General features: G+C 40.3%; 1 protein-coding gene across 2 annotated transcripts in view; it reads left to right on the top strand.

Moving 5' to 3' along the window:
• Nucleotides 1-26,746, top strand: part of LOC122689909 (homeobox protein ESX1-like) — a 391,984-nt gene that overhangs the window by 3,782 nt on the left and 361,456 nt on the right. Inside the window, exons 2-4 of one of the 2 annotated variants that reach the window (XM_043896739.1) lie at nt 2,983-3,255; nt 3,529-3,607; nt 23,818-23,961. In XM_043896739.1, coding sequence (XP_043752674.1) covers nt 3,062-3,255; nt 3,529-3,607; nt 23,818-23,961 — 417 coding nt within the window. In that variant the 5' untranslated portion in view covers nt 2,983-3,061. Of the gene's footprint in view, nt 1-2,982; nt 3,608-23,817; nt 23,962-26,746 lie in introns of those variants that run through there. The other variant, XM_043896738.1, reaches the window with a different exon arrangement.

Below are 26,746 nucleotides of genomic sequence, written 5' to 3'. Positions count from 1 at the left end.
TGTGTTCTAGAGCCGGGGAGCCACAACTACTGAAGGCCTACTGAAGCAACTGTCCTCTCCTATGTTAAAACACCAAGAACCTTGTGGGTGCTTAATATATATTAATTGATGATGATAAAAGAAAAAATGACGTTTCTTCAGTCCTATAGCCCTTCCCCTGAGTTGTACTTAGCTACACAAATTTAGAAAGGTCACTGCATGAGTATAAGAAGAAACCACAGTAAGGTATCATGGAAAAAACCAAGACTTGGGCAGCAGTGAAAGCATTGGGATTCTGGTACTTCCACTTAGCTGTGGAAGTACCCTGAGCCTGATTCTTCATCTGTAAAATAAAGATAATAATACCTCCCCATAGAGTTGTTTTGAGGATTAAATGAATTAACTATGGATAGTGTCAAACTGCTTACAATTTCCATTTGTGAGGCCTGCCTTGACCCAGTAGATGGTAGACTGATATGGTTACTTGAATTATTGAGTGACTGAGTATCTGGAACCTTATAAGTGCTAAATATGTTTGCTTTTTCATTACTCTCCCCTTTTCTGCTTTATCCCAACAATTCTCTCTTTAAGTGACTTGCTTGATAACTGCGGATTCTCTTTTTCTTTTTAAAACCTTCCAAAGGTAACTGCATAGGGATATATAACCCTCCTACAGGGAAAGAGGAAGTGGACATTGCTGACAGTAATACAATCTACTCCCCCAAAAGCAACAGGTAGCCTATTTCAAATATGAGAAGAGTTGAGAGAATGCACTACCCAGGCATCCTTTGTGAAAAACTACTTGGCAATATGAAATCAAATCCAATAAGAAATGAGTCAAAATAAAGAATTAAGAATGGACATTTTGTAATGAGCCAATCTACTTAAATGGAGGACTAAGACCAAACGAGGTTGATTATGAATATGTGATAGAAGAAACTATTAATATTATATACACCCTGACACAATAAAAATCCATTAATGTGTTCATTAAATTCATATCACTTGGTACCTACTCTGTGCCAGGAAATGCTCTACACACTATAGATACAATCATCATCAAGATGAAGTCCTAGTGGGATTTCCCTGGTGGTCCAGAGGTTAAGATTCCGCCCTCCCAAGGCAGGGGACATGGGTTTGATCTCTGGTTGGAGAACTAAGATCCTGCATGTCATGTGGTGTGGCCACGTTTAAAAAAAAAAAAAAGAAGGTGAAGTCCTAGTCTTCAGGAAACTTAGATTCTAATGGGAGAGACGTGCAATAAACATATTACCTAAATATATAATATCAGATAGCAATGAGTGCTATGAAGAAAAATAACCAGCATAAAGGGAGAGAGAATGATGAGGGTGGTATTGTAAATCTTTTCAGGGACGACCTCTCTGAAAAGATGATGCATGAGCAAAGAACAGAATGAACTAAGGGAAAGTCATGCAAATATCTGGGGAAGCATTCTAGGCAGCAGAACATGTCAATGCCCTTCAACCAAAGACCACCAGGAATATACTCACAGCTGATAAATTGGATTTATTTTTCTTTGCAGGGAGGAAGAACGAACACCATAGGGAACTGTAGAGGTGTTTCAGTAAGAGAATGTTAGAAAGAACCTACTATAGTATTTGGATGATTTAGGGCATTGGGCATCTCAATGATCTCATCTGTAGGGAGGACAGACTAGAGCAAGGATAAAGCTGTAATGGGTAAAGACGCAGTCACCCATGTTGGTGAAGAGAGGGGGTGTTTGGTGTTTCGTAGGTAGTAGAGCAACCTTTGTTTTTGGTCTGTGCTTAGAAAAAATAACAAAGTGGTTTCGTTTTGTCTCACGTCAGTCATCTAGTGATGACTGACATCTAGACTGGTGTTCTGTAAGTTTATGTCCAACAGAAGAACATGGCCTGAGTGCTAGCCGGCTTCCAGATATCAGGGGCTGCTTTCCAACCCACTTTCTCTAACAGCAAGTGAAAAACCTTAGAATATCAAGAATAAACTTTAGAGGTGGTGGGAGAGGAGGTATAATAGTGGCTATTTCCTTATTTTTACTAGAAAATTGTTAGTTGATAGTGCATTATTATTGTATGGGACATACTTATGCCTGCGTGCTAAGTCGCTTCAGTTGGGTCCCACTCTTTGCTACCCTATGGACTGTAGCTTGCCAGGCTCCTCAGTCCATGGGATCCTCCAAGCAAAAATAGTGGGGTGGGTTGCCATGCCCTCCTCCAGGGGATCTTCCTGACTCGGGGATGGAACCCAAGTCTCTGCATCCACAGGCAAGTTCTTTACCACTAGCACCACCTGGAAAGCCCAGGACAGTACTTATACTAAGACATTATTCATTGTTTAGTGAAATTCAAATGTGATCAAGCCTACTGTATTTTTTTCCTGCTAAATCTGACAGCACTAAAATAAACACACAGTCAGTTGCATAAGAAATACTTTGAATACTTTATGCCTTTTCTTTTCTTCCCACTTAGATTTTTATTTTAAATCAAGATAGACTCAAAAAAATAATGTAACTCGATTTGGGCCATTCCTATATATTCTGTATGTACATATATATGCACATCTGTGCATATATTGGGCTTCCCAGGCGGCGCTAGTGGTAAAGAACCCGCTTGCCAATTCAGGAGACATAAGAGACCCGGTTTGCGTCCCTGGGTCAGGAAGATTCCCCTGGAGAAAGGAAAGGCAGCCCACTCCAGTATTCTTGCCTGGAGAATCCCATGGACAGAGGAGCCTGGCAGGCTACAGTCCATAGGGTCGCAAAGAGTCGGACACGACTGAGCGACTTAGCACGCACCTGCATATACTATGTATATGTACACTTACACACACACACACACACACACACACACACACACACACGAGAAACAGTAAGCACCCAATAGTATAGAGTATAACGTAACACACAGGCATAGAAATCACCTGAAACGCAAGCAGAACTGGCTGTGTTGGTGAGACGGCCACTCTGAAATGTACCCTGTGGTGTGTCACCCTTCCTTTCAGTCATTTCAAGGACAAGGCTGAGGAAGACACAGTCACTGATCCAACTTAGACCTGGCGAGCCTCCTGAGGAACCGGAAGGATGCGCGGAACCGGTTGCAGCGGCGGCTTTTTTATACGGATGTACACGTCGTTTCACTTCGGCTGGACACCACATAGGCCCGGGGAAGGGTTTTGCCGACGTACCCGGAAGGTTTACCGCGGTTTCCTCGGCGTTGGAGTGCTTGTGGAGCGGCGGGGTCTGGGAGCCAAAGAGACCGAGATCTTCCCCGGCTCGTGAGTGTGCCCTCTTTCGTGGCAACAATGGCTGTGGTGTCTGGCTCGCGCAGCCCGGAGTGGGATGCATCGCAGTTCCTGGAAGAGCCCCGAGCGCGCGGAGCCGGCGCTCTCGCCTGCTTTCGGCCCGGGGACCGGAATGGCCTCGGTCGTCAGCTGGATGTCCTCAGCCGAGGCCCCCGAAACCAGCCCTGCGACCCCGGCTCGCCGTGTCGTTCGCGAGAGCGGCCCTCAACTCATCGGGGCGGACCCTCCTCTGCTTCTGCCTCCTAGTCCGCCGAGCGCGGCAGCCAGGATCGCGGCTGCGGGAGCAACGAGCCGGGACGATCTCCTGGACAAGGACCAGGAGGAGGTGAGTGATACGGCCGCACCTTCGCTCTGAGGAGCCCACCTGCCTTCAGAGTCCGCTTCATCTCTCGTCCTTCATCTGTCCTCTCTGAACAGTCTCAGGTAAGCATTTCTACCTTCCTTGCACCCATCTCCATCTTTTGCTTCTGTCCTCGACAGCTCCTTATTCGCCCATTTTCTCCCTTAATTCTCACTCATCCTTGGGCCCCTTCATGTGGGCCCCTGACCCCTCCACCCGCTTCCAGCTCTGGTCTGGCAGCAGACATGGCCAAGGGTCCCAGATCTATATATAGTGTTTATTTACTGTGTCATTTGTGAGCAAGTTTTTATTCTCCACTAGACTGAATTCCTGGAAAGGAGGAGCCCGATTTTATTCATCACAGAATTTGCAATGCATAGCACTTAGTAAGAGCTCAACCATTGTGTGCTGAATGATCAGTTTGAGATGATAACAGGATGTGTAAGTGGAAATTCTTTGTAGGGAGTTGGAAAGTGTTGAAAGAGTTTAAACTGGAAAAGAGAAAACTTTCTCTGAAGACACGATTGGGTGAATGTAGGAAAAGTGATGTGTGTAACAGCAGATGAAGCTAAGATTGAGACCACTTTTTTGTGAAGTGATCTCAATCTTAACCTTGAGGAAGAGGGGAGAGTGAGATCAATTTTCCTCTAATGAAAGTGAGTATTGGAGTGGGAAAATAGTTTAAGAAGTTGTTCAGTTGCCCAGTCATGTCTGACTCTGCAACTGCATGGACCGCAGCCCTCCAGGCCTGCCTGTCCCTCACCATCTCAGTAAGTTTGCCCAAGTTCATGTTCATTGCATCAGTAATGCCATCCAGCCATCTCAACCTCTGGTTCCCTCTTGTCCTTCTGTCCTCAATCTTTCCCAGCATCAGGGACTTTTCCAATGAGTCAGCTGTTCGCATCAGATGACCAAAATACTGGAGTTTCAGCTTCAGCATCAGTCCTTCCAATGAGTATTCAGAGTTCATTTCCCTTAAGATTGACTGGTTTGATCCCCTTGCTGTCCAAGGGACTCTCAGGAGTCGTCTTCTTCAGCACCACAGTTCAAAGGCATCAATTCTTTGGCGTTCTGCCTTCTTTACAGTCCAGCTCTCACAACTGTACATGACCACTGGGAAAACCATAGCCTTGACTATAGGGACCTTTGTTGGCAGAGTAATATCTCTGCTTTTCAACACACTGTCTAGGTTTGTCATTGCTTTCCTGCCAAGAAGCAAACGTCTTCTGATTTCATGGCTGTAGTCACCATCCGCAGTGATTTTAGAGCCCAAGAAGAGGAAATCTGTGACTACTTCCACCTTTTCTCCCTTTATTTGCCATGAAGAAATGGGGCTGGGTGCCATGATCTTAGGTTTTTTAATATGTAGTTTTAAGCCAGCTCTTTAACGCTCCTCTGTCACCTCTTTAGTTCCTCTTTGCTTGCTGCCTTTAGAGTGGTATGATCCACATATCTGAGGTTGTAGATGTTTCTCCCACCTATCTTGATTCCAGCCTGTAACTCATCCAGCCCGGCATTTCTCATGATGTGCTCCACGTATAGGTTAAACAGGGTGACAGCAGACAGCCCTGACGTACTCCTTTCTCAGTCTTGAACCAGTCGGTTGTTCCATACACGTTCTAACTGTTGCTTCTCGGCCCTCATCCAGTTTTCTCAGGAGACAGGTAAGATGGTCTGGTATTCCCATGTCTTTAAGAGCTTTCCACAGTTTATTATGGTCCACACAATCAAAGGCTTTAGCGTAGTTGATGAAACAGAGGTAGATGTTTATCTGAAATTCCCTAGCTTTCTCTATGATCCAGCAAATGTTGGCAATTTGATCTCTGGTTCCTCTTCCTTTTCTAAATCCAGCTTGGACATCTGGAAGTTCTTGGTTCACATAATGCTGAAACTTAGCATGCAAGATTTTAAGCATGACCTTACTAGCATGGGAGATGAGTGCAATTGTCCAATGGTTAGCACATTCTTCAGTGCTACCCTTCTTGGGAATTGGGATAAGGATTGACCCATCCCAATTTAAGAAGGAAAAGTTCTAATTATTGCTCTGTAAGTATTCATACCTGCTAGGTGCCTTGAATGTATTAAAAATGAGAAATTTACAAGCATTACAGGCATTGAGGGGCAGATTGACAAGACAACAGCTGGGAGATGTCTACATGATTCTTTTTCTTCCAGTAGTGGAGGTAATACAGCATAGTGAAGAGTAGGATAGTTGCTGGATTCAGGATTCAGATTGCCTGAGTTGGAAACCCTGCTTTGCTACTTAATACCTGTATAATTTTGGGTGTCAAGAGTTTACCTGAGCTACTCCATGGTATTACTGCCTTCACATCCATTTTCTTTGCAGGGACCTTAAGCTGACCCTAGCCCCCTCCTGTAAGCACATGCCCTTGATAGCAACCCATAGAGTTACAAGCAAATTTAAGTTCCTGACATGACTTCTCAATAGCCCACATGATCTACAGTCTCCCCTGCCTCCCGGGGCCTCTATGCTGTGTGGCCACCTTAGAGAAACCCCTGTGGGGCTTACCAAAACCCTCACTCTTTTGGTTTAAATTGACCAAAATGGCCCTAGCCTGGGAACTCCAAAGGACTCCATCCACAGGCCATACAAAGGCCCCAGGTCCTGTCACTCTGTCTGTACCCTACCTTGACCTCCCCGTGTGGCCCCTGGAGGTGTGCTGGGCACTTCTTCTAGGACTTATGAGTAATAAACTACTCTATTTCAGTTTCTCTTGTGGTCTGGTATGGGATTTTGGCTCAGCATTGGGCACCCTGTGCTCCACTTGACAAATGTTAATTTAAGAAAGTCAAGGAGCTTCCCTGGTGTCTCAGTGGTGAAGAATTCGCCTGTCAATGCAAGAGATACAGGTGCAGTCCCTGATCTGGGAAGATTGATCCCACGTGCCGGTGAGCAACTGAGCCTGTGCACTGTAACTATTGAGCCTGTGTTCTAGAGCCTGGGAGCTGCAGCTACTGAAGCCCCTGCCCTCTGAAACAGAGGAGGCCATGGCGTTGAGCAGCCCGTGCTTGGAAGCTAGAGAGCAGCCGCTGCTCCCCCCAACTAGAGAAAGCCCACACAGCAACAAAGACCCAGCATAGCCAAAAATAAATACATAAATAAAGTTATATATAAAAAATCCTCTGAAAAAAGTCAAAACATCAGGCAAATTACTTAACCTCTCTAAGCTACATTTTTTTCACCTATTTAAAAAAGGGGGGGGATAAAAATAGTGCTGACATTTTTAGGGTTGTGATGCTTTAGTGCCTGGAAGCAGGAACAATAAAAATAGCCCTGAGTTATGTTGGAGACCTACCTGTCCAAGTTACAGGTTTCAGAAAGGTTCCCCCTTGCCCCATCTGTGTCAATCAAAAACCAAACAGCTTGTTTAATTTTTATAGTTATTTATTTTTGGCTGTGCAGGATCGTCATTGCTTTGTGTGGGCTTTCTCTAGATGCGGTGTGCAGGGGCTACTCCTTGTTGTGTTGAGTGAGCTTCTCTTGCTGTGGAGCATCGGCTGTAGGCACTCAGACTTCAGTAGTTGTGGCTCTCAGGACTCAGAGCTTGGGTTCAGTAATTGTGGCACAGGGCCTTAGTTGCTCCAAGGCATGTGGAATCTTCCCGGACCAGGGATCAAACCCGTGTCCCCTGCATTGGCAGGTGGATTCTTCTCCACTGTGCCACCAGAGAAGTCCTCAAAAAACTTATTTTAGAATCCTTAACCAAAAGGTGTAAGACAGCTTGGATGAAATTTGCATTTGTGCATGTAGAAGATCATTTATTTTAAGAGTCCAGATGAAACCAGGTAGCAGCAGGGACTGTTTTATTAGGTCTCGTCTTCACACTGTTGGTGAGAGAGAGGATCCCTCCCAAGGGTTAGGGGACTGCTGAACACAGGCCCCCTGACATTGGACACATAAGATCCACTCTGCAGGGATAACCTGGAGCAGTACTCGCCCCTTTGATAAAGAGGGTTGTTTGGCTAGGGGACCTTTTCTGCAGGGGCAGAGCAGGAAGGGGAATTTGCAGTTAGGCCACTGGAGGCCCTGTGAGTTTCCCCAGATGTAAAGGCAGTACATATTATTGGGCCTTAATTTTCAGCCCTATACCACAAAGACTGTGCTTCTTTACAGTCTGGCAGACATCATTGCCCCCTATACTTATATATTCCAAGGACTATTATCTGTATGTTTACTTTTTTAAAAATTAATTTATTTTTTATTGAAGGATAATTGCTTTACAAAATTTTGCTCTTTTGTGTCAAACCTCAACATGAATCAGCCATAGGGCAGCAATGGAGAAACAGACATAAGAGAATAAACTTAGGGACATAGGGAAAGGGGAGGAGAGGGTGAGATGAATGCAGAGAGTAACATGAAAAGTTACATTACCATATGGAAAATAGATACCCAACAGGAGTTTGCTGTATGGCTCAGGAAACTCAAACAGGGGCTCTGTATGTTCACTTTTTTAAGCATTTTATTTATTTATTATTTTTAATTTTCGCCCATGCTGGGTCTTTGTTGCTGTGTGGGCTTTTCTCTAGTTGCAGCGAGTGGGGGTTACTCTCCCCCACTTGCAGCCTTCTCATTGCGGTAGTTCTCTTGTTGTGGAGCATGGGCTCTAGGGCACTCCGTTTCAGTAGTTGCGGCTTCCGGGCTCACGTGTGTGTGTGTGTTAGCTGCTCAGTCGTGTCCAACTCTTTGCAACCCCATGAACTGTAGCCTGCCAGGCTCCTCTGTCCATGAAATTCTCCAGGCAAGAATACTGGAGTGGGTTGCCATTTCCTTCTCCAGGGGATCTTCCCGACCCAGGGATTGAACCTGGGTCCCTGCACTGCAGACAGATGCTTGACCGTCTGAGCAACTAGGGAAGCCCCCGGGGCTGAAGAGCACAGGCTCAATAGTTGTGGCACACAGGCTCAGTTGCTCTGAGGCATGTGGGATCTTCCTGGATCAGGGATTGAACCCATGTTTCCTGCATTGACAGGCGGAGTCTTCACCACTGAGCCACCAGGGAAGCCCCTATACCAAGTTTTTAGTAATTTAAAGTTTAAAACATAACAGAGAATAGAATTACTGGACTTGTTCAATTTGAATATATATAAAATATAACAGAATTCAGCTATTTTTTTAAAAAAAATTTTGTTTCTATAAAACATTTCTATATATTGAAATCTATGAGTTTACACCAATACCTCAAATTCCAACCCATAGCACAGGGTTCATTCTAGCTTTTCCCTTTTGTCTTGAATTCAGCTATTGAGTTATAATTTACATGCCTCTATCGTCTGGAAGACTAAGTGAGATATAAATACAGAATTGGGAGCTCCTGAAGTGTGGGAACTTTCTCCAAAGAGTCCTTTAGACTGAATTGTGTGCCCCCCAAATTCATATGTTGAAGGTCTAACCCTCGAAGTGAGTGTAATCAGCAATAGAGCCTTTAAGGAGATGATGAAGGTTAAATAAGCTCATGAGGGGGCTTCCCAGGTGCTGCTAGTGGTAAAGAACCTGCCTGCCAATGCAGGAGATGTAAGACATGTAGGTTTGGGTTTGATCCCTGGAGGAGGGCATGGCAACCCACTCCAGTACTCTTGCCTGGAGAATCCCATGGACAGAGGAGCCTGGCGGGCTTCGGTCTATAGGGTTACAAAGAGTCAGACACAACTGAAGAGACTTAGCATGCACCCACAGCCAATTAACAATGTTGTAATAGTTTCAGGTGAACACTGAAGGGACCCAGTCATACATACCTGTATCCATTCTCTCTCAAACTCCTCTCCTATCCAGGCTGCTACATAACATTGAGCAGAGTTCCATGTGCTAGACAGTAGGTCTTTGTTGGTTCAGTTCAGTCACTCAGTCATGTCCAACTCTTTGTGACCCCATGAACTGCAGCATGCCAGGTCTCCCTGTCCATCACCAACTGCCGGAGTCCACCCAAACCCATGTCCATTGAGTCAGTGATGCCATCCAACCATCTTATCCTCTGTCGTCCCCTTCTCCTCCTGCCCTCAATCTTTCCCAGCATCAGGGTCTTTTCAAATGAGTCAGCTCTTTGCATCAGGTGGCCAAAGTATTGGAGTTTCAGCTTCAACATCAGTCCTTCCAATGAACACCCAGGACTGGTCTCCTTTAAAATGGACTGGTTGGATCTCCTTGCAGTCCAAGGGACTCTCAAGAGTCTTCTCCAACACCACAGTTCAAAAGCATCAATTCTTCTGTGCTCAGCTTTCTTTATAGTCCAACTCTCACATCCATACATAACCACTGGAAAAACCATAGCCTTGACTAGACGGACTTTTCATTTTAAATATAGCAGTGTGTACATGTCCATCCCAAACTCCCTAACTATCCCTTCCCTCCATCCTCCCCCTCTGGCAAGCGTAAGTTTGTTCTCTTAGTCTGTGAGTCTCTTTCTGTTTTCTAAGTTCATTTGTTTCATTTCTTCTAAAATTTCACAGATAAAGGATGTCATACGATATTTCGCCTTCTCTGTCTGACTGACTTCACTCAATATGACTATGTAAGTCATTAATAAAAATGTTATATAGGAGAAAATGAAGGTCAGAGCTCAGTGGCACGCCACTGGAAACCTCCCTGCAGGCTGACATTTATCCATCAGGCAGCATTCTACATTTCTCTGTCTTGTTCACAGACATGCCATGAAACACCTTGTCAAATGCCTTGCTGATACCCAGATACAGAGTGCTTACATTTTTACTGATCTGCCAAGCCAGTAATCATAATAAAAAATAGAAATGAAATGAGGTTTGTCTAATGACTTCTTACAGAATTTATGTGCCTTCTGATGGTTACTACTTTTTTCTAAGTGCTTACAAATCCTCCTTTTAATAGCCTGTTTCAGGATTTTGCACTCAGTCAGCATGATGACCCTTGTCTAACCTAAGGAGCCCATGTGCTCTGTGTCCCTTTTCAAAACCAAAGCTCATATTAGGGTCTTTAGTCTTCTGACACATGTCACCCATACCACAATCCCAAAACGTTAACAACTATGACTAGGCCATCTAATCCACAGGACCTCTCACCACTCTAGAATATAATTTCAATTCATTTAGAACAGTTGAGTGCCCTCTTATGGACACCTTCCCTATAGTAGGCTTCAATTTATAGTTATGATATTGATTACCCTTTTAGGTTAGAATCATTCTTTTTCACAAAAAAGATAAGATCATTCATTCAATACCATTCCATGCATTGTATGTCTATCCTATCCTTGTTCTTGTTCTAAACATATTTTTTTAAAAAACTGCTCTGTTATCTGTAGCAGGTTTTTTCAACCTTTAGGGTCATTTCAGGTATGATTGTTTTTGGCATTTTTTTTTTACCACCCCCTCTTTTATTCATTTATCCTTGATTTTTATGCCTTCATTTCAGTACATGTTCTTTAGAAATACAAGATGGAGAGCACCCAGTAGAGGCACACTGGACTGGTCAATAGCCAGCAGATCTCCCCAGCTTTTTATTCATCTCCTTTTTTTCACTGTCTCCGGGCATGTAATCATACCTACTTCAGTGTAGAAAACCACTTTCCTAAAGTCTGGGATTTTGCTTTATAGAGTACTTATGGACTTTCAGCTAAAATGGTTGCTTTCTGTAAAAGTTTCTGTCACCTTCACTTCACCAATTTCTCTTTTTTAGTCAGTGAGAGAAGCGAGTCTCCTTATCATTTTCTCTACCTTCTAGGAGGTGGACTTGTCAACAGTGGAGGTTGAAAACTTGTCAGATATTGGCCTTCAGTTAAATGATATGTCTAGCAGATGTCTGTGGAGCTGAAATCACTCGTGTTTACTACATTTGCTCTTAGAACAAAAAACCTGGCAGGGGGTCACAAAGAGTTGGACACAAGTGAAGGACTTTTACTTTCACTAATAAGTAAATCCACCATGGTTTTTTCTTATTAAATTACAAATTAAATTAGATTTACCAGGCAATCCATTGCAATGGTTACTGCAACTAAGATGTGTGGATTAGTGAGAGCATGTATTGAAATGATTTACCATGCGACTTTGAAAATGCAGAAATATCAAGTTAAATGCAGCAAGTGCAGTAGGTTGAGTGGGTTCAAGATGAGGAGATATTAATGTCAAACACTGTAACTTTGTTCTGACTTCTGTCATGAGCTGGACATTATGGGACTTTGGATAAATAGGTTAAAATCTCTTCCTCCACTTACTCCATTTGTGCCGTATCATGGACCACCTCAGGAGGGTAGAGTAGGAATTCATAAATAGGCATTCAAGTGAAAGATGTCACATAACAACTGTAACACACAAGATGACTTTTAAATGGCTTTCTGTGGTTGAAATAAAAAAGTATTATATTTCAAAATAGTAAACCATTTCACTCTCAAATCTTGCTGAGTCTGTAAGAGCCATTGGGTTTTTTTTTCCATCCCCCTTGCAGTTGCCGTGTAACCCAAGTAAGATCTTTCACTGAAACTATTTACTGCTTCTGTTTCCCGTGCAGATTCCTTTCTGTTATTTCATTTTCCTCTATTATCCATTATACATAACCTTTAGATACTAATGCCTGCAGGCTCTGCTGCCCCCCGGTGCACTAAGGGAAATCACATCAATATCAATGGGGCATCAACAGTTGTTCTGTGCATTATGGTTCTGTAAGTAGTCACTGAAAAGCAGTGGAAATCCAGCAAGTGAACAGTCAGAGATGGATTGTTCAAACCACCAGCCCCATCCCCACTTCTACCCACCAGATATTTTGGGTCAGCAAAAAAGATAATTTCTCTGAATAAGTTTTGAGGTCATAAAATTCAGTGAAGGGAGGCATGGGAAGATACTGATTATATGAAGATATTATGGAATGGTGGTTCTCATCACTTACCCATAAATCTGTAATATTTTCCATCTGAATCGAAAAAAAGGTCCTTATGCTTCATCCTCTCTGATATTTTGGCATCAGTGATGTATCAGTGCCAGTCAGAAGCACATTTGTTTGCTTGAATTTATAAATAAGTCATATGAAGTCTTAGTCAGGAAGAAAGATGATCATATGCAAGGATCAAGAGGAGGCGAGGTTAAGGTACTTCATCAACGGTTGTAAAGGGCACAAACTCGGCTTCTCTGGTAATATTTGATGTTTTGATCAGGTTTCTCCCCAGTCAGCAGTTTGTACATAAGTGGCAATAGAAACTCACAAGAATACGTTGTGTTTGGGGTCAAATGGGCTGTTGCATTAAATGAGTTAGGGAGTAGGGACTTCTGGCTCTCAAACTAAATATGATCAGTTAATGATATTGATGTTGCTTTTCTTTTGCCAGGAAATTAGTAGTGATTCCTACCACCTTCATGGGATGCAAGTAGTGTTCAAACTCTATAGATGAAATAAGTTAAGTCCATATATCTCTTTGCCATGACATACTATATACTCCACATGTAGAAAGTTGACCAGTTCAGTTCAGTCCAGTCAGTCATGTCCGACTCTTTGCAGCCCCATGGACTGCACCATGCCTGGCTTCCCTGTCCATCACCAACTCCTAGAGCTTGCTCAAACTCATGCCCATCGAGTTGGTGATGCCATCCAGCCATCTCATCCTCTGTCGTCCCCTTTTCCTCCCGCCTTCAATCTTTCCCAGCATCAGGGTCTTCTCAGATGAGTCAGTTCTTCCCATCAGGAGGCCAGAGTATTGGAGCTTCAGCTTCAGCATCAGTCCTTCCAATGAATATTCAGGACTGATTACCTTTAGGATTGACTGATTGGATCTCCTTGCAGTCCAAGGGACTCTCAAGAGTTTTCTCCAACACCACAGTTCAAAAGCATCAATTCTTCGGTGCTCAGCTTTCTTTATAGTCCAACTCCATACACGACTACTGGGAAAATCATAGCTTTGACTAGACGGTCCTTTGTTGGCAAAGTTGACCAGAATGATTATTAATTCAGAATTAGGAGAGAGAGAATATTGAGCCCAATTCTGTGATAAAAACTTTAAGAATGGAACTATTCAAGAGGGCAGCGTGCCTACTTCACTTGCTCTCTGCACAAAAATTGAGTAACAGTGAGTTCAGGACTTTCTTCTGCCCCCCTTTATGCTAGTCCATATTAACCTCCTTTCTAGGGCTATGATTTTGGTGGAGGAATAACGTGCTGAAAGCGACAAAATGAGAGGAGTAGAGTATGCTTATTTTGTCTACGTGACAAAAAAGTGCAAATACTTTAAAATATAAGGAAGAAATAGAGTAAGACAAATTTTGATTTTGGAAAATTCAGAAACTTAAGTTTTCTTTTGTTTTTTAATAGAACTGAAATGGAGTTTTTTTTCCCCCCAACAATCTAGCTAGACAATGCCCTCTCCCACAAGCTTTACTAGGTATAGATGAATACACTCACCAAAAAGCGTGTCTTTCAATTACTAGTTAACTTCATTAATGCCTCTGTGCCTCACTTTCCTCATCTATAAAATGGGAATGTTGATAACACCATCCTTGTAGATTTTCTTTTTAATTAAATGAAGTAGAGCATGTGAAACACCGAGGACATTTCTTAGTAGATCTAAGTAACATATTTATTTTTGTTTTTTTAAAAATAATATTGAAATCAATTTTTTTTTTGCCCCAACAATCTAGATAGACAAACCCCTTTCCCACAAGTTTCCTAGGTATAGATACATACTCTCACAAAAAACCCATCTTTTTCACTCACTTGTAACTTCATGAATGCCTCTGCACCTCAGTTTCCTCATCTATAAAATGGGAACATTGATAACACTTTCCTCGTGGCTTTTCAATTTAATTAAATGAAGCAGAGCATGTAAAACACCCAAGACATCACTTAGTAGATCTAAGTAACATACTTAAGTTTTTTTTAATAGAATTGAAATCAAGTTCCCCCCCCAATAATCTAGATAGACGATGCCCTTTCCCAAAAAGTTTACTGTCGATAAATACACTAACCAAAAAAACTTTCATTTACTAGTGACTTCATTAAGTCTCTGTGCTTCAGTTTCCTCATCTATAAAATGGGAATATTGACATCACCTTCCTCATAGATTTTCTTTTTAATTAAATGAAGCTTAACATGTAAAACAAACAAACAAAAAAAAAACATGTAAAACAGCCACCATTGCTTAGGAGATCTAACTAACATACATAATATTGTTTTTTTTAAGAGTGTTAAAATCTTTATTTTTTCCCCACAGCCTTGTAGATTTTCTTTTACCTTACTGATTTTTATTTTTAATTAAATGAAACAGAGCATGTAAAATACCTAGGACATGCTTAGTAAGTAACATACTTAGTTAAGTAACATACTTAATTTTTTAAAATAGAATTGAAATTTGAGTTTTTTCCTCAAAAATCTAATAGACAGTGCCCTTACCAACAAAGTTTATTAAGTATAGATGAATATGCTAACCAATACATCATCTTTCACTTACTAATAACTTTCTTAATGCCTCTGTGCCTCAGTTTCCTCATATATAAAATGGGAATGTAGATAACACCTTCCTTGTACATTTTATTTGTAATTAAATGAAGCAGAGCATGTAAAACACTGAGGACATGCTTAGTAGAGTTAGGTAACAATACTTAATTTTGTTTTTTTAATAGTATTGAAATCAAGTTTTTTTCCCGAAACTTTCTAGATAGACGATGCCCTTTCCCACAAAGATTACTAAGTATAGATAAATACGGTTAGCAAAAGCATCTTTCACTTACTAGCAACTTCATTAAGGCCTCAGTTTCCTGAAGTATAAATGGGAATATTGATAACAATTTCCTCATAGGTTTTGTTTTCAATTAAATGAAGCAGACCCTGTAAGACACCAAGGACATTGCTCAGTAGTCTAAGTAACATACTTAATTTTGTTTTTTCTTTTTAATAGAGATAACTGAAATTGATTTTCCCCCACAACATTCTAGATAGACAGTGTACTTTCCACAAAATTTACCGAGTGTAGATAAATATGCTCTCAAAAAAAAAAGGATCTCTTCCACTCACTAGTAATTTCATTGATGCCTCTTTACCTCAGTTTCCTCATCTATAAAATGGGAATGTTGATAACATACTGCTTGTAGATTTTCTTTTTAATTAAATGAAGAAGAGCATGTAAAATACCCAGGACATTGCTTAGTAGATCTAAGTAACATACTTAATTTTTTTTAATAGACAGAATTGAAACCTAGATTTATCTCCTCACAATCTAGATAGTCAAAGCACATTCTCATGAATTTTGCAAAGTGTCCAAAAATACCTCACCAAAACACATCTCTTTCACTCACTAATAACTTCACTAATGCCTTTAGCCTGTTTCCCCATCTGTAAAATGGGAATGTTGCTAACACCTTCCTTGTAGATTTTCTTTTTAATTAAATGAAGAAGAGCATGTAAAGCACCCAGGACATTGCTTAGAAGATCTAAGTAACATACTTAATTTTGTTTACTTTTTTAATAGATGGAATTGAAAATGAGTATTTTCCCCCATCAATCTGCATAGTCTTTTCCCAAAAAGTTTACTAAGTATAGATAAATATGCTCACCAAAAAGCATCTCTTTCACTTACTAGTAACTTCACTAATATCTCTGTGCTTCAGTGTCCTCATGTATAAAATGGGAGTGTTGATAACACCTTCCTTGTAGAGTTTTTAAAGTAAATTAAGCAGAGCATGGAAAATACCCAGGAGATTGATTTGTAGATCTAAGTAGTATACTTAATTCTAGTTTTTTTTAATAGATAGATTGGAAATCGAGTTTTTTCTCTGACAATCTAGACAGACTTTGACCTTTCCACAAACTTTACTAAGTATACATAAAAACCACTGACCAAAAAGAATCTCTTTCACTTATTATTAACTTTTTAATCCCTGTGTGCCTCAGGTTCCTCATCTATAAAATGGGAATGTTGATAACACCCTGCTAGTTGATTTTTTAATTAAATGAAGCAGAGCATGTAAAACACACAGGACATTGCTTAGTAGATCTAAATAACATATTTAATATTTTTTAATTGGTAGATTTGAAAGTGGGTTTTCCCCCAACAATCTAGATAGAAAAAGCCCTTTTCACGAAGTTTTCTGATTATAGATAAATACACTCACCAATAAGCATCTTTCACTTACTATTAATTTCACTAATGCCTCTGTGCCTCAGTTTCCTCATGTTTAAAATGGGAATGTTGAAAATACCTTCCTCATAGATTTATTTAAATTAAATGAAGGAGAGACTGTAAAACAACAAGGACATGCTTAAAAATGTAAGTAACATACTTAATTTTGTTCTTTTTTTTTTAGAAGAAAGAGTTGAAATCGAGTTTTTTTGCCAATAATCTGGACCGACAATGCACTTCCCCACAAAGTTTACTAAGTATAGATCCATACACTCACCAGAAAGCATCTCTTTCACTTTCTAGTAACTTCATTAATACCTCTGGGCCTCAGTTTCCTCATCTATAAAATGGGAACATTGATAACACCTTCCATGTAGTTTTTCTTTTTAATTTAATGCAGGCAAGCAGGTAAAACAAGACGGACTTTGCTTAGTAGATCTAAGTACCATACTTAATTTTGTTTTTTTCCTAATAGATGGAGTTGACATTGAGCTTTTTTCACCAACAATCTAGAGACAGTGCCATTTCTGCAAATTTTACTATGTGTCCATAAATACACTCACCATAAAGCATCTCTTTCACTTCCTAGTAACTTCATTAATGCCTCTGTGCCTCAGTTTACTCATCTATAAAATGGAGTGTTGATAACACCTTCCTCTTTGATTTTTTTAAATTAAAGGAAGCAGAGCATATGACACATCCAGGATGTTACTTAGTAGATCTAAGAAAAATACTTAATTTCTTTTTTTTTTTTATAAGAGAGTGTTGAAATTGAGTTTTTTCTCCAACAATCTAGGTAGACAATGCCATTTTCCACAAAGTTTATTGAGTGTAGATAAATACGCTCTCAAAGAAATCATCTGTTTCACTTCTTGTAACTTCATTAATGCCTCTGTGCCTCAGTTTCCTCATCCATAAAATGGGAATGCTGATAACACCTTCCTTGTAGATTTTCTTTTTAATTTAATGAAGCAGAGCATGTAAAACACCCAGAACATTTCTTAGTAGATCTAAGTAGCATACTTAATTTTTTTTAATAGAATTGAAATAGAGTAATTCCCCCCCCCCAAAATCTAGATAGACAGTGCCCTTTCACACAACGTTTACTAAATATAGATAAATATGCTCACCAAAATCATTGCTTTCACTTACTAGTAAATTTAATAAAGCTCTGTACCTCAGTTTCCTCATCTATAAAATGGGAATGTTGATAACACCTTCCTTGTAGATTTTCTTTCTTTCTTTTTTTTTTTAGATTTTCTTTTTGATTAAATGAAGAAGAGCATGTAAATCACCCAGGACATTGATTAGTAGAACTAAGCAAGATACTAATTTTGCTTTTTAAAATAGAGAGTGTAGAAGTAAATTCCACCCCCCAACAGTCTAGATAGATAATGCTTTTCCCTCAGTGTTTACTTGTATATATGAATTTGCTGACCAGAATGTGTCTCTTTCACTTACTTGTAACTTCATTCATGGCATCTGTGCCTCAGTGTCTACATCTACAAAATGGGAATGTTGATATACACCTTCCTTGTAGTCAGTTTCAAACTAAATTAAGCAGAGCATGCAAAACACCCAGGACATTGCTTCATAGATCTAAGTAACATACTTAATTCAGTTTTTTTTTTAACTGACAGGTTGGAGATCGAGTTCTTCCCCCCCCCCCCCCCAGCAATGTAGATAGACAATGCCCTTTCTACAAGCTTTACTAAGTACACATAAATTCTCTGACCAAAAAGAATCTCTTTCACTTATGATTAACTTTTTAATTCCTCTATGCCTCAGTTTTTTAATCTATAAAATGGGAATGTTGATAACACCTTCCTAGTTGAATTTTTTTTAATTAAATGAAGCAGAGCATGTAAAACACCAAGGACATTTCTTAGTAGATCTAAGTAACATATTTAATTTTTTTAATAGATAGCATTGAAATAGAAAATCCTGTAAAAAATTATCCTTCAATTAAAAAACTAAAAAAAAGGAAACAGAGTTAAGTCAATGTGCACAGGAAGGCTTAAGATGGCAAGGGGGCTTAGTGTGTCTGAAGTATAGTAAAAAAGCCAGCTTAGGTTGAAGGGAATGAAGAAATAGTAGATAAAATCAGAGGGTTAGCTACGACCTGAAAAAAAAAGTGAATTGAAAGTGGGTTATTTTCCCGAACAATCTAGATAGAAAATGCTCTTTCCAACGAAGTTTTCTAAGTATAGATAAATACGCTCACCAAAAAGCATCTTGTTTACTTGCTATTAACTTCATTAATGCCTCTGTGCCTCAGTTTCCTCATCTTTAAAATGGGTATGTTGAAAACTCCTTAGTCATAGATTTTTTTTCATTTAAATGAAGCAGAGCATGTAGAATACCCAGGACATTGCTTCTTAGATCTAACTAACATACCTAATTTTGTTTTGAAACAGAATTGAAACCATGATTTATTTTGCTCACAATATAGATAGTCAAAGCTCCTTCCCATGAATTTTACTAAGTATTACTTAGGAAACAGAGATCAAATTGCCAAAATTGGATGGATCATTAAAAAGCAAGAGAGTTCCAGAAAAACATCTATTTCTGCTTTATTGACTATGCCGAAGCCTTTGACTGTGTGGGTCACAATAAACTGTGGAAAATTCTGAAAGAGATGGGAATACCAGACCACCTGACCTGCCTCTTGAGAAACCTGCATGCAGTTCAGGAAGCAACACTTAGAACTGGACATGGAACAACAGACTGGTTCCACATAGGAAAAGGAGTACATCAAGTCTGTATATTGTCACCCTGCTTAATTTAACTTATATGCAGAGTAAATCATGAGAAACACTGGGCTGGATGAAGCACAAGCTAGAATCAAGATTGCCGGGAGAAATATCAATAACCTCAGATATGCAGGTGACACCACCCTTACGGCAGACAGTGAAGAACTAAAGAGCCTCTTGATGAAAGTGAAAGAGGAGAGTGAAAAAGTTGGCTTAAAGTTCAACATTCAGAAAACTTAAGATCATGGCATCTGGACCCATGAATTCATGGCAAATAGATGGGGGAAACAGTGGAAACAGTGGCAGACTTTCTTTTTGGGGGCTCCAAAATCACTGCAGATGGTGACTGCAGCCATGTAATAAAAAGATACTTACTCCTTGGAAGAAAAGTTGTGACCAACCTAGACAGCATATTAAAATGCAGAGACATTACTTTGCCAACAAAGGTCCATCTAGTCAAGGCTATGGTTTTTCCAGTGGTCATGTATGGATGTGAGAGTTGAACTATAAAGAAATTTCAGCGCCAAAGAATTGATGCTTTTGAACTGTGGTGTTGGAGAAGACTCTTGAGAGTCCCTTGGACTGCAAGGAGATCCGACCAGTCCATCCTAAAGGAAATCAGTCCTAAATATTCATTGGAAGGACTGATGTTGAAGCTGAAACTCCAGTCCTTTGGCCACCTGATGCGAAGAGCTGACTCATCTGAAAAGACCCTGGGAAAGATTGAAGGCAGGAGGAGAAAGGGACGACAGAGGATGAGATGGTTGGATGGCATCACTGACTCAGTAGACATGAGCTTGAGTAAACTCCGGGAGTTGGTGATGGACAGGGAGGCCTGGCATGCTTTAGTCCATGGGGTCGCAAAGAGTCGGACAGGACTGAGCCACTGAACTGAACTGAACTGAACTGATTGATAAAAACACTCACCGAAAAGCATCTCTTTCCCTTAGTAGTAACTTCATTAAGGCCTCTAGCCTCAGTTTCACTGTCTATAAAACAGGAATGTTGACAACACCTTCCTAGTTGATTTCTTTTTTTTTTTTTTTGATTAAATGAAGCAGAGCATGTAAAAACATAGGACATTGCTTAGTAGATCTAAATAAATATTTATTTTTTCAAATAGATAGATATGAAAGCAGGTTTATTCCCCCAATACTCTAGATAGAAAATGCCCTTTCCCACAAAGTTTTCTACATACAGACAAATACGCTCAACAAAAAACATCTCTTTCACTTGCTATTAACTTCATTAATGCCTCTGTGCCTCAGTTTCCTCATCTTTAAATTGGGAATGTTGATACCACCTTCCTCATTTATTTTATGTTTGATTAACTGAAGCAGAGCATATAAAACACACAGGACATTGTTTAGGGGATCTCAGTAACATACTTAATTTTGGGTTTTTTTAAAAAGAGTGAATTGAAATCAAGTTTTATATCACCCTCAATCTAGATAGTTAATTCCCTTTACCACAGATTTTCAAAGTTTCGATAAATATGCTCACCTAAAAGCTTCTCATTCACTTTGGTAACTTCATTAATGCCTCTGTGCCTCAGTTTCCTCATCTATGAAATGGGAATTTTGATATACCTTCGTTGTCTATTTTTATTTAATTGACTGAACCAGAGTATGTAAAACACATAGGACATTGCTTAATAGATCTAAATAGCGTACTTAATTTGATTTTTTTTAGTATGGAATTGAAATCGAGTAACTTTCCCCAGAAATCTAGATACACAATGCCGTTTCCCACAAAGTTTAATAAATATAGATAAAATATGTTCAACAAAAAGCATCTCTTTCACTTACTGGTAGCTTCATTAATGCTTCAGTGCCTAAATTTCTTCATCTACAAATTGGGAATTGTTTATAATAGTTCCTTGTAGATTTTCTATATAATTAATTAAAACAGAACATGTTAAAGACCCAGGACATTGCTTGTTAGAACTAAGTAACAGACTTAATTTTGTTTTTTTCAAGAGAGAGAATAGAAGTCTATTTTTTTTCCCAACAATCTAGGTGGACAAACTACTTCTGACAGTGTTTATTTGTATAGATAAATACGCTTACCAAAACACATCTCTTTCAATTACTAGTAACATCATTAATGCCTCTGTGCCTCAGTTTCCTTATTTGTAAAATGGGAATATTGTTAACACTTTCAAGTAATTTTTTTTAATGAAGCAGAGCATATAAAACACTCAGGAAAAGCTTATCAGATCTAAGGAACATACTTAGTTTTGATTTTCTTTGTAAATATAGAACTGAAATCGAGTCTTTTTGCCCAACAAACTTGATATGCAATTCCCTTTCCAACCAAGTTTAATAGAGAGTATAGATGTCGATCTTTTCCCCCAACAATCTAGATAGATAATGCCCTTTCCCACAAAGTTTACTAAGTATACATGAACATGCTCACCCAAAAGCATCTCTTTCACTTACTAGTTACTTCATTAATGCCTCAGTGCCTCAGTTTCCTCATCTGTAATATGGGAATGTTGATAACACTTTCCCCATAGATCTTTGTTAATTAAATTAAGCAGAGCATGTAAAACACTGAGTACATTGCTTCATAGATCTAAGCAACGTACTTAATTCTGCTTTTTTTAATAGATTGGAAATCGAGTTTTATTTCCCTTACAATCTATGTACCAATGCCCTTTCCACAAAGTTTATTAAGTATACATAAATTTACTGACCAAAATGTATCTCCTTCACTTACTATTAACTTCTTTAATACCTCTGTGCCTCAGTTTCCTCATCTATAAGATGGGAATGTTGATAACTCCTTCATAGATTTTCTTTTCTATTAAATAGACCCAATCAGGTAAAACACTAAGGACATTGCTTTGATCTAAGTTACATACTTAATTGTGTTGTTTTTTTAATACAGAATATTGAAAACAAGTTTTTTCCCAAGAATCTAGATAGATAATGCCCTTTCCCACAATGTTTATTAAGTATAGATTAATACGTTTTCCAAAAAGCATCTCTTTCACCAACTTGTAACTTTAATAATGCCTGTTTCTCAGTTTCCTCATTTGTAAAATGGGAATGTTGATAACACCTTCCTGGTAGATTTTCTTTTTTTAAATTAAATGAAGCAGAGCATGTAAAACACCCATGACATTGCTTAGTAGATCTAAGTGAAATACTTAATTCTTTTTTATTTTTATTTATTTTTTTTGAGTTTAAATGCGTTTTATTTTTAGACAACCTTTAATTCTTTTTTAATAGATAGAATTCAAATCAAGTTTTTATCCCCAAAAATCTAGATAGGCAACTCAGCTTTGAAGAGTGGGGCAAGGGGCCATTGCTTTGACTGTGAAGGTAACTGTGGACCTCTGCATACGGGTCTGGACTCAGTTCCCCCCCTCTGGCTGCAGGCACCATGCAGTGGGGCATGTTTGCCATTTATTGGGCCTGTGTTGTAAATCAGGAAGAGTTTCCATCTTCCCCATCGCTGCCCTTCTCTCCTGTACCTCATCTCCCTCCCCTCCCTGCTCCCCACCCCACCCTTCCCCTCCCCTCCCCTCCCCCTCTGTCTCTCCTCTAACTTCTGGAATTCTCTTTCTCCACTGAGAAGTGCCAAATGAAAGCCAGGCCAGACAGGGTTTTATGGTTGTACAAGAGGTGTTTACAGGTGCGTTGGGGCATGTGAATATCCTGAATATTAAGAATAGCTCCTAACTATGAGTCCTGTGCTTGACGCTGTACTTGATTTATCCTATTTCTACCTGCTCCCTCATCATTGTCATCATCCCCCTTTTAAAAGAAGTCAGACCAGGGTGGAATTGTCCAGTGTCACTAACCGACAAGCTCTGCGCTGCCCTGATGATGAAGTGGTTCCACTCACTGTGCTTTCACGTGTGGCCCCTCGTCTACCAGTGGGTTGGAATAGAGAAGCAGGAGTAGGTGGACAGAGCCCGGGCTGCTCTGTCAGCCAGCCTGCCTTTGAGGGGGACTGGGATTTGATCAGACAGCCTCTTAGGTACCTGTATCCTGGAGGACATTAGTCATTGTCATTAATTCTGTTGAAAAATTCTTTAAACCTCTCTCTCTCTCTCTCTTTTTTGCCACACTGATGGCATGTTTGGCCTCAGTTTCCCCCACCAGGGATTGAACCGGTGTTCCCTGCAGTGGAAGTGTAGAGCTTAACCACTGGACTGCCAAGGAAGTCCCTCAAGTGTTTCATTCTTAATGACACTTTAGTGCAGGTGTGGAGGAGAGGAGGTGACATTTGTGTGCACATCACTAATGTGCCCTTTGGAAGCTTGTCTTTGGGAGGAGTTCCTTATATTGTGAGCAGTAACACTTTGGCATCGAAGATTTCCAATAAATTTTGTTTATATTTTATGCAGAGGAAAACAAGAGAAAAAAAAAAGAAGTCTGGTCATTCAAAAGAAAGATCCAAGGAAAGGAGGAAGAAAAGATCATCTAAAAGAAACACAAGAAGCATTGTGACAATAGTGACAGCGACTCTGATTCTGACACAGACTCCAGTGGTAAGAAAGCCAATATCATTCTGCCCGCCTTGCTTTCAAGTTTTACTTCTTGAAAGCTGGTATTAGAAAAAGGTACTTAATAATAGCCAAGAGTTTTTTTTTAAATAGCCAAAAGTTTTGAACACTCACTGACTTTGTGTCAGGGACCCTGCTAGGTGCCTGATAGGCGTGATTGCTGTTTAATCCACACAGTCACTGTTGGACACATCTTAGAGTTGGGGAGACAGAGGACCTGAGCAGGTTATAAGTACCGCCCGCACCCAGGTCACACAGTTGGGATTCAGAGCTAAGCGGTGTGACTCCAGAGTGGCTGTGTGTAGCTGCACAAGGCCTGTGGCAAAGAACCAAGTTGGGGTCAGTCTGTGAGACATGTGATATGAGATATTCCAGGTAAAATACACTAAGTATTTCAGTATGCAACTCATTAAAAAAAGAGGACATTTTCTTAAATACAATACCATAATCTAACCCAATTAAGTTAATAATTCCTTATATAATCTAATACCCAGTGTAACTTTAATATCTGTGTTTCCAGTGCCTAGCACGGTTCATGACATAAATGTTGAATGAATAAATCTCTGTGATATAACAAATGGGACAGCAAAAGCATGTCTACCTGGTCAAAGATATTAACGTTTTAGAGGTAAACATTTTATCATTTTTAATGTGTTTTACTTTTCATATGAAGATAACAAAAGGAAGACAAAAACAAGCCCAGCAAAAGGAAAGGAAACACAAATGACCAGGTTTTTTTCTTTAATTTTTATTATGGAAAAGGTCAAATATATACACAAGTATAGAGAACAGCCTATTGATCTCCCATTTACATACCAACTTGAAGAATCATCAACTTATGGGAAGTTGCCACCACCCCCATTTATTTTGAAACAAAACCCAGATGTCATTTCATGTATAAACAACTCAGCATGGTTCTCTAAAAGAGAGACATTCTTTTTCAACATAACCTTATTGCCATTACTGTGCCCAAAATTTGACAGTAACTTCTCAGTTAATTTTCTTTTTGTTTCTAGCCTGGCAGTGTCACATGAGGAAGACAGCATGAAGAAAGCCAAGGTCTCATTGCTTCTTTTCAATGATCCATTCATCTGGAATATTAAGCAAGGCCTCCCTCTTGCTTCCAGCAGCACTAAACAGAAAGGTTTCCTTTTAGTGTTTAATCATCAGGATCTGGGGTCCTCTCAAGGATTCTGAATGAGAAGGAATACATTTGAAGGCATGATTGTCACTCCTGAGCTGGGGATGACAATAATATGGCTCCTGTGGTGGGGGCAGGGGAGGAAAGGGACAAGAGCCTTTCTGGACTTGATGGAGTCTCCTGTGTTTCCTTTTGGCCAGAATGGTTTATTCCTCTTTATCCTCCACAAAATAGAAGATCAGTGAACAGAATTTGGAGCACCTAGAACAAAAGTAGGGGAATGTTTGGATGCTGCCTTCCCAGAAAGCCCTATGAAGAGTAGTTTCTCAGGAAGACTCCTTTAGAGTCCAGGCTCGTGCCTGAACTCATCATGAATGGAGCTCGGCCCCATTTTGCAGCACAGCGTTCTCTCACTCGAGACTTTCCCCACCCCATCTTTCACCTGTATGTGCCTGAGAAGTGCAGGGCCGAGTGATAGTGACTCAGGGATGTCACCTCATGAAAAGGGACCCGCTTGACATTCCTTACCAGTTGTTTTCTTTTTTTTTTTGACAACAGTTTTATTTACTTTTGGCTGGGCTTGGTCTTACTTCCCATGGACTTTCTCTAGGTGCAGCAAGCAGGGGCTACTCTCTAGTTGTGGTCTGGAGGCTTCTCATGTGGTGGCTTCTAATTGTGGAGCATGGGCTCTAGGGCATGCAGGCTTCAGAAGTTGCAGCCCTCAGGCTCAGTCATTGCAGCACATGGGACTTGTTACTCTGCGGCACGCGGGATCTTCTCAGGTCAGGCATTGAAGCCATGTTCCCTACATTGGCAGGCCAATTCTTAACCACTGGACCACCAGGGAAGCCCTCAGCAATTCTTATTCATACAGTACTAACCCCATTTGCCATATAAAACAAGTATACAAGAGAATTCACATCTTTCCTGAAAATACCCCCCAAACACCCTATAAAAACACAGTGTTCTGTTTTCATTTTTTCAGTTCAGCCATCAGGCATTCAGTGAAGTGCTCTTGCTGAGGTGCTATGAAAAATTTGAATCTGGCAGAAAAACGCTTTAGAAAAACTGTCATAGAAAACAGGTCTTACAAGACAGGGGCTACAAAATGAATGCTGTAGACAGGGGCCCTTGCCAGGCCAAACCAGGCTGACACAAAGGAAGGCACAGGTGGAGGGGGTGAGGATGGCATGGGGGGCCTGGGTGTTTGGGGCTGCAGTGCAGCAGAGGCACCCAACTCCAGTTGGGCCTGAAAACAGCGTGGCCCTTTGGGGTCCGTACAGGATTATGACGAGAGGGTGACCCATGGCCACAGGGGACATATGTCTGAGAATGACAGCCCTCTGATAGCGCCAACACTTGGCCCTCCCACTCATAAGCCTTGGCAGTTAAGGTCTTAAGAGAAAAACACATCATGCAAATCTATGTGCCACTGACAAAATGGAAGAAACTATTGCATTATTGCTAAAATCTTGTAGGAAGGTTAATGCTGCATCCCTCCCTCCAGCCCATCCTTAGGGATGGTAGACTGTATTGCCAAGCTCTGGTCTAGGCTTACTGCTTTGCTCCTGTCCTCTCACGTTTAGGATTGTTGGATTATTTTCCACGTCCTACATGGAAGCCCGCTGG

The sequence above is a fragment of the Cervus elaphus genome, chromosome X (genome assembly GCF_910594005.1).
Source record: "Cervus elaphus chromosome X, mCerEla1.1, whole genome shotgun sequence".
NCBI lineage: Eukaryota > Metazoa > Chordata > Mammalia > Artiodactyla > Cervidae > Cervus > Cervus elaphus.
Note: the sequence above shows the minus strand (reverse complement) of the source record. Positions and strands in the feature narration are given on the sequence as shown.